Source organism: Zalophus californianus, chromosome 2, assembly GCF_009762305.2.
Source record: "Zalophus californianus isolate mZalCal1 chromosome 2, mZalCal1.pri.v2, whole genome shotgun sequence".
NCBI classification, from domain to species: Eukaryota; Metazoa; Chordata; class Mammalia; order Carnivora; family Otariidae; genus Zalophus; species Zalophus californianus.
The window spans coordinates 61599751-61610942 of NC_045596.1; the positions used below are offsets into that span (position 1 = coordinate 61599751).

The 11192-nt window shown below is 40.5% G+C and overlaps 1 protein-coding gene across 11 annotated transcripts in view; it reads left to right on the top strand.

The window, feature by feature from the left end:
- The window catches only part of SEPTIN11 (septin 11), a 91739-nt gene that overhangs the window by 50690 nt on the left and 29857 nt on the right, over nucleotides 1-11192 (top strand). For 10 of the 11 annotated variants that reach the window (XM_027598446.2, XM_027598444.2, XM_027598448.2 and 7 more), the window contains exon 3: nucleotides 5069-5264. In XM_027598446.2, the coding sequence (XP_027454247.1) occupies nucleotides 5069-5264 (196 nt within the window). Of the gene's footprint in view, nucleotides 1-5068; nucleotides 5265-10209; nucleotides 10344-11192 lie in introns of those variants that run through there. The other variant, XM_027598449.2, reaches the window with a different exon arrangement.

Genomic DNA, 11192 nt, shown 5'->3' on the forward strand with positions numbered 1-11192 from the left:
ATTTTTATTCCATTTTGCTTTTCCAGGAAAGGATTTGAAATGATTTACAGGGCGAAATGAATGAGTAAATGAATAAAGATAAAATTAACCCCAGAAAATAAAGAGAAGCCAGGAAAAGAGTCAGAACTCAAAGCTATCAAGTCAGTCTGTAGCAGTTCTGTCAGGGATACATTTAACTCTCAGCCAGTGGTCAGAGCATGGAATGAATCCATTCAGCCAAAAAATACTCACTGAGCACATATTATGTGCCAAACATAAGTTAAACGTTTAACAATGACAGATTTATAGTATTTGTAAAGTAAAAACAAAACAGTTGCTCCAGATGAAACAGTTTCACCTAGAAAAATCTCCCCCGTGGATTTTCAGAAGAGATACGGTACATGTCTCTGCAGTTAGGTCTAGATTCCTAAGTATTCCCTAGATCAATGCAGTTAATCCATGCAATGCCAAGTGTAATATGCTGTTCTTTCAAGTCCCTCATGCAGGCTGGTGGTATTAGACGAAGCATGTTTCATCAAAGGTGATTCGATGAGGGGTTAAAACAACACAGCTTAGATACATAGCTCTCTGATTATCGGGCTTCATCCAAGAATAAAATTCTAGAATATTAAGAGGAGGCAGGCCGACCTTCATGCACAGTTATTTGGATAATTGAACAAGTTGCCAGACTTGGCAATCAGTAAAAGGTGCTGAATCATGGATTGGGTCTTTGACCAATCTACAGTTACCGTCTTTTTTTTTTTTTTTTTAAAGATTTTACTTATTTATTTGACAGAGAGAGAATGAGCACAACCAGGGGGAGTGGCAGGCAGACGAAGAGACAGAAGCAGACTCCCCGAGGAGCAAGGAGCCCGATGTGGGGCTTGATCCCCAGGACCCCGGGATCATGACCTGAGCTGAAGGCAGACACTTAACTGACTGAGCCACCCCAGCGCCCCTACAGTTACCTTCTAATTAATAATACAACCCTTCTGGATCTTTTTTTCTTTTTCTTTTTTCTTTCTTCTTCTTCTCCTCCTCCCCCTCCCCCTCCTTCTCATGTCCAGCTTAGAGCCTGTGGTTTAAATAAGCCTGAGAATAGAATGGAAGACGTAGTACTGCTTTCCACTTTGATATGGGTGTCCTGTTCACCAGCCTCCGCAGGAGCAAGAGAAACAGAAGCCACAGATAGCTCCTTAAGAGTAAATCTCGACTGTAACAACGGAATGTTTAGACAGATGTATTTATAACAGAATAAACAACAAACTCTGAAAAATCTACCAAAATGGCAAATCTCAGTATAAATTATCACCATGATCATTTTTTGCCTTCAATTAACTTTTAATAAATGCCTGTTCTGTGCCAGATACTCCGCTAGGGAGTTCTGAAATGCTTCAAAGTTGGTGTTAGTCATTTATTTTCTCAAAATATTGTTATGGTTGTTGGGTTTGAATGCAAACCTGTGCCCAGTAAGCTTTCAGTTACTCAGTTAGAATGAAGACTTTTTGCTCTTTGGGTAGCTCAGAATTCTAGAAGATGCCCTGCTTTCTGAGGATAGAGAGAGGCCTCACAAACTGATGCACTCAGAACTCCCCTAGTTCTGTAATTCCTCTTATTCCAAAATCTGTCATTGCCTTCTCAACTGCTGTTGGTGAATCACACTGCTGCAAGAGTAGCTGTGTCTAATTACGGCCCTTAAAAGCACAGAGCATAGAAATGGAAAGCAATGCACTCTGAAATTTAGAGGAACTGTGGTTTTTCCAACCCATTGATTAACCCCGTGCTGTAAGTAGTGCCTGGAATGCTAATTGTTCATAATTTCCACCTTAATGTAAATGACAATTAAAATTACCTTGCCTTAAAAACAAAAAACAAAACAAAAAAAGCACGCTATTCCTGATTCACATGTGCTTAACTAATTCTCAACCTAGAAAAATGAGATGGTAATTTCAGTCCTGTCTAGGTAACCTGGAATCCTTAACCATGTAAATTGAAGTCTTCATTGCTGTTCTTAGGGAAAGAGATGAAAGTTAAATGGGTCACTTTGTACTGAGAGAAACTTTAACCTTGTGCAGAGACCTTTATAAGGTAGTTCTGCTGTTGTTCTTTTGTCCATGTTCTGAAAATGGGTAAATCTGGAAAAGAACTTTGCTGCCCTTGAGAAAGGTACACATGTAGCAGATACTGAAAATGACTCCAGCGCCTTCAGTATTGAATTGCCTACCAGATTCTAAGTATCGAAGAGCGAGAGCTCTATTTGTTTCTCTATCCATTACGTAGTTCTCTATCCATTACGTAGTAACTTTGTTTTGCTCAAAGTTACTTTGTTAAGCCATGAATCTTGGGTATCAGCTATTGAGCTCTATTACATTAGGGGGCAGAGACTAGTTTAGAGATCTTTTATTGATGGGCTTTTTTTTTTATTTAAGATTTTATTCATTTGAGAGAGAGAGGGAGCACAAGAGCGGGGGGGAGCGGGCAGGGGGGCAGAGGGAGGGGCAAAGGGAGAGGGAGGAGGGAGAAGCCGACTCCCTGCTGAGCGGCGGGGGAGGGGGGGGAGTGGGGCGTCCATCCCAGGACCCCGGGATCAACCCCTGAGCTGAAGGCAGATGCTTAACCATATGAGCAACCCAGATGGCCCTTGATGGGCTTTTTTGTAAGAATACTCAGGACAGTAAGGAAGACAGGAAACAGTCTCAACTGTTATACATCCAGACTTTGTGGAGATCTGGAATGACATTCAGGATATTACAGAAGTTCAGTAGGTGTCAGTTGTCTGTTTTTGTTCACCATTTTGTCCCCAGCACCCATGCTTGTCACATAGGATGTACTTAAATATTATTAATGAATACATTTCGGATACTAAGCTCTACTGTATCTCTCTGCTCTCTTCCTCCTGTATTCCCAGCTAAATGTCAGTCAGCAACACACCTTCTATTTACTTACACCTTTTGTGCCTCAAGGCCTCTGCTTATTCACTTCCCTCTGTGTATCTTTTCTTTTCCATGCTATTGCTTTGTGTGTGGATTGTGTATCTCTCCAGTATGGAGCACTTTCTTAGAGCATAGTGACCAGGCTGCTATGGGTACCTTCGGTCGGGGGGCTAGCCCTCGTCGAGTTAGCTGTGGTCACTAGCAAGGTCACAGGGTATGGTCTCGCTCATAAGAGGAATGAAGTTATGGCACGCACTTAGAATATCATTCTGTAATAGTAAATTAGAGTCTGACTGGTGTTCAGTCCCATTCCAGGTCAGATTCCAAGCAATGGGAGAACAACCGTATCAAGCTAGTTCATTGTTGTATTCCTAGAACTTGACACAGAGCTTGGCACATAGTAGGCACTGGAAAAAGTACTGGCTGAGTGCAGCCTGATGAAGGAGGACATTCTTTGAGCTTAGATGTATCGGGTACTGCCTAATGGGCAAGGTTAAAGAGTAAGGCAAATGTACTTAAACAATTTTTATCCTGTAGGTGAATCATTATAGCCAGTGGTAAAACACATAAAGCTTCTAAGTAGAGAAAGGTCAAATCCAGAAAGGCTTCATCCTCCTTCACTTTCGAATTGTGTTTGAAAGAAATGAGTATTACAGAACCTCGAATTACTAAGTGGATTCTGTCATTACAGTGGGACAGTTGCTTTAAGGCTACAAATCCCAGAGCTTTTTCCCACAGAATTGTCACCATCCTAAAGGCTTCATAGCAACCCTTTAGAAGCGAAACCTCATGGGATTTGGATTTGTTGAAAGAGCTGCAACATGTTGGCATGTTTAAAGTGAACTGGAAGTGTAATTGGGAAATATTCCAGATTTGAAAAACAAAGGCATTCTTATGGATCATGTTTCTTGATTTCTGCGTCCCTCTTTCCACTCTCACACTCAGTTGCCACCACCACTGACAAGGGTAGGTTTTATTTTTAATTCAACATAAAAATTAGGATTAAGAGACAGTTTTGCTTGACACTATTTTGGAGGCCTAAAACTAACGTTCTTCTTGCTCCACATTTGGGGGTCCTCATTTGATTAGTGCAGTGGTCCCAGGTCCCTGTCACTCTTGTTTACACATGTTAGGGCTTCAGCAAACACCAATTTTAATTATCAATGTGAATTAACAAGGCCATTGTTGCAGGTTGCTTAACCTCATTTACTTTCATCGTCACAGATATCACCCTGAAACTGGAAAAACTAGTAAATGTTTTTCCATCTTGATTCCAGTTGAATAGGGAAGGAAAAATGGAAGTAATATGGAGGAGTCACAGAGATGCATAACTATAACTGGAAAATACCAGGCCGTCGGTTTTCTCTCTAATAGTAAAGTCAGGATGTTGTGTTGGTTGAGTGTAAGTGTTAGAACCACACAAACTTGGGTGAAAACCCTGGCTCTGTCACAGAACAGTGTGACTTTAGACAAGTTCCTTAAACTTAGCTAGGCCTTACTGCCCCTTCTGTGAAATGGAGGGGACAATAGTGCCTCTTTCATGGGGGATAGTAGTAGGTTTTAAATGTGATAATACATTGGAAGCCCTTGCTACAGGGCCTGGCACAAAGTAAGCCCTCAGTAACTTTAGCTGGGTTTGTTACGATTGCTGTTATTGTCAAGAGTGTTGTTTTGAAAATGTAATTTTTTTCAACAACATTAGATGGTGTCAGATAATTTGGTCACATCGGATAATATAAATGGGATTAGTGTTTTTTCTCCTGGTAACAGAAACAAACAATATAGTATTTTTTAAAGTAATGTAATTCTACACACCAATATTTAGGAGAGGAAGAGATACAGTTTATGTCTTTGAAATGTACAAGCTGCCACAGGCAAGCTTACAGGTTCTTCTTCTCTATCCAGAGGTTAAGAAGAGCATCTTGATCTGTAAGTGCAGGATCTTTTATGCTAAATGGTTTCTGGAATTCATTAAGTCCTATCTAGGGAGGGATTTGATAGATCACACATGTAAAGAACTATCTTTTTGTAGTGGGATTTCTGGTGATACTTCTATAAAAATTTTACAAATATGAGTATGAGAAATTCCTGATGAACTGAACTGATGTCTGAGAGGCATTGACACATTCTCTCATGTCTCCCTTGTGCTTATGTAGGTGAGACGGGCATTGGCAAATCCACGTTAATGGACACTTTATTCAACACCAAATTTGAAAGTGACCCAGCTACTCACAATGAACCAGGTGTCCGGTTAAAAGCCAGAAGTTACGAGCTTCAGGAAAGTAACGTACGGCTGAAGTTAACCATTGTTGACACCGTGGGATTTGGAGACCAGATAAATAAAGATGACAGGTACGTCTTGGGATTTCATGGGGATATAAATGGATCAGGAGATGGCAGGACCTGTTCTGGGTAAATTCAAAGGCTAAATGTTCACTAGTTATGGGGCTGGTCTTCTGTTGCCTAAAAGAACAGACATCCTTGTTCTCTGAGAAATTTTCTTAGAATGTTCTTCCCTGAGGTCAGAACCAGACAACACAGTTGATTCCAGCTAGTGTAAGGAAAAAAGGGATTTCTTAGAAGGAATAAGTTAGCTTATGGCGTTTTTCCAGGAGGGTCATGGAACCAGACATGGGGGCTTTCCCAACAGGAAAAGCAATCTAGAGAAACACCCCAATATTCTACAGGACAATTGGCAGAAGCCCCTGCCACCAGTCACCTTATATAATTTGGTACCCATGACGCTGGGGGGAGGTCTCGAGAACCTCCACCAGGTCTGTCCCGGATAACCACATGCCTTTACCATCACTTGCAAGGAGAACAGGTGTGGCCTGTGTGTGGCCTCAGCTGTGTGGTGCTCACTCCCTGCTTCCAGGTTTGTATAGCTGCGTCTGCTTGGTAGAAACTAAACCACATCTAGAACACGAGCTGCAAGAATCTGGGAAATGTGGTTTTTGTTTTTGTTTTTTGCAACTCTGCAAAATAAGAAGGCATTAAAAAGTAGAGGAATTTGGAATGAGCATCTGCCATGCTCTCTTAGTCCCTGAGGCAGATTGGGATATTTGACTTAATCCCCAAATTCTTGCAGATTTCAGTGAAAACTGAGAGTTGATGAGAAATCATCTGTAAGAAGCCACAGCCCAGGATTTAGGAGACCTGGGTTATAGCCTGGATTCTGCCAATGAGAAGCTATGGGACCGTGGCAATTTATTTCACTTTAAGGGAATGTCACTAGATGTGTGATACTGTGTACGGTCCTATTCTTAGGCAGAGGCCTAAGGAAGGACACTGAAAGGCAAGGCCTGGAAGAGGGTGTGGTAATAAGGGGATTATCCTATATTTTGAAGTCTTTGGTCAAAGTGGTATTAACTCCTAAAACCTCAAAGTGAAGAAAGCATTTTTATGGAAGATCTGTTGGAAAAATCTAGATTTCCAGCTGAAACTGGATCTTGCTGTTGATGTGAGTGCTTGGGGTGAGGCACTGTGAGTCCTTCTGTGAAGTATCTGGGTCTTCCTCTAGGCTGCTAGAGGGCTGGGCAGCATGCTGGGTGCAGAATTGCCAAATCGAGTCTGAATGATTGTGGTTTCAGTCAAGCCTAATGAGGAATTTAGGTCGACTGGATTAAACTTTCCCTCTCTATCCAGTGGGGTTTGTTAAGCTATGAAGTAATTTATACAATAAACTATATATGTGGAAGAAAGGACATGTCTAACCTGCTTAAGAAATAAGTTATTTTCTAAGAATTGTGTTCCAATAGTTTGTATGTAGATAGAGGCTACTACCTGTAAGTCAGTCTTATGTATTCATTCATTAAAACGTGTTCAAATAAACTTGAAGATATAATTATAAAATAATACAGTTAGGTTTTAGGATTTTTATAAAACGTGTACTCAATTTATAAAGCCAGGTAAGTTTGGCTCTTCTCTCTCAGTTGCTGTATGCCTTTATTCGAGGGAAGCTGTTAATCTTAAAACTTCCTGGTGTTCAACCGATATGTTAACCTCAGTCCCCAAATATGTTCACACTCCTTTTCGAGATCATCCATCCTATTCATCATTCTTAACATCAAATATCTTATGACTATTTTAAATATTGTATTCATTTTCTTTTTTTTTTTTTAGATTTTATTTATTTATTTGAGAGAGAGAGTGAGAGAGAACATGAGAGGGGAGAGGGTCAGAGGGAGAAGCAGACTCCCTGCTGAGCAGGGAGCCCTATGTGGGACTCGATCCCGGGACTCCGGGATCATGACCTGAGCTGAAGGCAGTCGCTTAACCACTGAGCCACCCAGGCGCCCTATTGTATTCATTTTCAAAGGAAGTTAGAGAAAGTTAAAATTGTTGCAGGTCCAAAGATGATTCTAGAAGGGGGCTTCCAGAGACATTTTTGTGCAGTGACAACATAATGGGAATAAAACCCCAAGTCAGTAAGATATGTTTGCTTAGGGCTCAGAAATTTTATTAGTACCAGAGTTTGTTTCTTTTTAAAAAAATTTTCCTCAAAACTGTGTATATTATATGCATATGTTTTATCAAGAGGAACTTGAACTATTTTTATCTAGAATGTGTATTGCCTAGAGATATTTTAACTACCCTGATATATATGAGCAACATAGTAATTAGGAAGAAATATTTAATTCATTCTCTAGCTGAGCACTGAGCTCCATTTTATCTATAGAGCAATTTAAATGCTCTTCAATAAACATTGTCCTGTAATAACAGGAGCACTTGTTAGATGTAGTGAGAAGGATTTTATTTCGCATCTGGTCAAAATGAACTATCTGTACATTGTGTGGGGTGGGGGACAGCTAAGCTCAGACCCTGCAGCTGAGCTATTGCTCTTAATTTATGACCTCAATGCCAAGGAATGATGGAGAGGCTACTGCCTGAAGGCTGTTTGTAATACCAAGTGAAATAGATGTCATGCTTGTGCACTCCCTGATTGGAAGGCAGTAACTGGACCTTTTCAGGATCCCTTCCTGCAGGAATGAGAACCATCTTCCAGCATCTTTCTGCTAAGACTCCATGTGCTCTTCCCGCTCAGAGTCATTGCCTCAGTGGCTGCACTGAATTGCCTCTCCCCAAGTGGGGATTTTGCTTCGGCCTGCTGGTTTTCACTGGCCAGCGCTGAACAGCAAGTGGCTACTACTATACCAATTCTCATATTTGCAGCTGGAGGCCTCTTTAAGAAATTATCTGACTCATTTGGGTCAAATAATAGTTTCCAAGGAGATTTAGAAGAGAGGAAGTGTGATATTAACCTAACCTAGATACCAAATATTTTTTTCTTCTGAAATTTCTTGACAGCTGTTGCATAACCTCTTTAAATGGCATTTAGAACTCTGTCCCCTAGAAGGCATTGTTGACACTGTTGACTCTAAACCCAAATGACTATTGTTTAAAAAAAATTTTTTTTTTCGGACAGTCTGCTTCCATAAAAGAATTGGAAGTGAGATATGCATTTTTGCATTGATATGTAACCATATGGGAAGCAATGTGCTGTTTCTCTAAACCCATGATTATTTTTACTACTTTGGGGATGAGGCAAGCTTTTCTGCCATGAATGCAGGACTTCAAGAATGTCCTGGCTTGTTTATGTAGGCTGCAGTCATGTCAGCATTCCTGCATGAGTATCTGCCTGAGACCGAGCTAGCTAGAAGGAGGCAGGAAGAGAGATCTGGTAAGGTTTCCTGTTAGGTTTAATAGCAGGATTAACTCTTCATGGTTTAAGGGCTTCTTTGTTTTGCTGTCTGTATTCTTCAGTGAGGAAGGGGAGGGGTCTGGAGAAGAAGGTAAACCAAGTTTTGTCATAGAACTGGAAATAGAATAATTCATTTGCCCCACATTTGGGAAATGGGAGATAGAATGTCAATGGCATGTCACTAACTGTAATGATAACCCTGAAAAGCATGAATAATTGAAATCTTCAAACTCACCACATCTTTGTATCAGAGTTATAAAATGGTTTTGAAGTAGACCATTTGGTCTTTCTGTTTGCCGCACTTTCTGATGGAGGTAGTTGAAAGATAAGGAAAACTAACTTTAACAGCAAGGTAGAGAAAAATAGATGGTAGGTATCTGGCCGTATGTAAAATGGAGAGTCGGTCCCTGAACAATGGTGTTGGTTCTTTTGCAAGAATGATCAGTGGGTAGCTTGGGTGGATAGAAAACATTGTATAAAATATCTTTTTCCATCAGTTTCAGGGTCAGCCTCTGTATTTTATTGTGGACTCTGTGGCTGGAGGTATATGAAAAAAATGAGTTGTGGGTAAAAAGGACTATTCCCATGCCTTAAAAGGAGACAATGTAAGGACTAGATTTGATTTGCCCTCCACTTTCCTCTGCTTGGTATGACTATAATCCAGAGAAGTTGGAATTGGCTAAACAGAAAATAAATGGATGTCCTTTCTCTAAGAATGGAAACTAGCAAAAGGCAAAATTGGGATTACACTTCCTTCTCTTTATGACTGTGAATGTAGATAAGAAGTGGAAAGGAGTAGGAGAAGAGGGGCAGATCATTTGTTTAAAGGATTAAGAAGGGGAATACAAAATTACTGGCTGACTGAAACACAGGGAATACTGATTTTGGTAAATAGTTCTCCTGAAATACATTTCTTTGTAATTTGTTATAACAATTAGAAGTTAAAATTGATGGAATTTCATGCTTGATTGTGTGTGTTGTGGGGGAGTAGAAGGGGAGGTCCCCGGGTGGTGTGCATGGGGGTGCCATTCACCAAGCGAAGGAATACAGGGAAGTGTGGGTTTGGGGGCAGGATGAAGAGTCCCGTCGTGGACACATTTAGTTAGAAGAGCCAATGGAGATATCGCGTAAGCAGTTGGATGAATGGTGCTGAAACTTGAGTGAAAGATCTGGGCTCCGAGCAGAGATTTATGAATTATCATCACTTAGATGGTGAGTAAAACACAGGAGTAAATGTGATTTTTCAGGGAGATCACATAAAGGGCAAAGAAGGGGATTGGAAGATTAGCCAGAACTCCCTGACAGGGGAAGGCAGACGGAGACCCACGATGTAAGAGGAGAACGAAAGGTTTCTTGGGATATATTGAATCCAGGGCAGAAAGCATTCCTCCCTGGAAAAGGAGAGGTGTTATGCTTCCCATAATCTTGGAGGTTCAGAATCAACACCAGAGGCAAGAGGGAAATTAGTAGAAAGCAGAAACATACTTGGAGCCTGCTGGGGAGGCGGTGCTGAGAGGCTAAAAATCAGGAACTGGTGAGGCAGGAAGAAGCAATTGCTTGTGAGCTGCTTTTCCTTTCCTTTCTGAAGAGGGTGTTGGAGAAAGACCCTGGTTCCCCAAACACTTGCCTCAGTGTCCAGAGACGGAAAGATGAGGCCTTGGGCTGGCACAGGTGGACCTCGGTGGAATGCAGGGCATGAGCTCAGCAGCAGAATGGTTACCAAGAGCCAGGTGAGGGTAGGGTTCCTTTTTCCCCCCTTCTCTTTCTAAAAAGTCAGGCTTGCTTTTCCCCTGTTTGTTGTTTATTATTTTTTATTATATTACTATGAAATAGTTATATCTTACTCTTCTGTGCTAGTCCTTTATACATATTAGCTTATTTGTCACAGTAGCTCTCTGATATAGGTACTTTTTTTGTCCTTGATTTACCTATGAGGAAACTGAAACACAGAGATGTTTAGTAACTTGCTCAAAGTCACATAGGTAGTAAATTTTTGGAGTTGGAGTTGGTTTGGCTTGAATCCATGCTTCTAATCACTATCCTATGATAATATTATTAATATTGTTATGTAATACCTACCTGTGTTTTAAAGTGCAAAACATAGAAGAAACTTATCACTTGCTCATTCTTTCTATTAGAATTTATTGGGATTTCTGTTGTCATATTTAGAACTTTATTATTACAGAGGCATATCCTGCTTTTTCTTTAAACCACTAGAGATTTTGTCTGCTCAAATTGATTCAGTGGATTGTGATGAATCACCAAGGAAAAATATCAAAAAACTTTTTTTCTGAGTGCTTTCAGTTTTTGGTTATAAATGTATTTTTTGTTTTGCTTGTTTGCTTGCTCTCTCAGGGTATCTGCTGTCATCCACATTATCAAAGATTTGTAGTTCCCTTTTAAGGATTTCAGTTTTAATATATGAGTTAGGGGAGCCGAGTGTTGAAAGGTTTTTATTTTTCTTAAAGCTTAAGTCATTCCTCAGCAAGATAGTTAAGTTTGGAGAGAATTAACCCATTGTGTTCCTAGTAGACCAGTCTCATTGCAGCTAACACTGACTTCTGAGCAGTCCCCTGGAG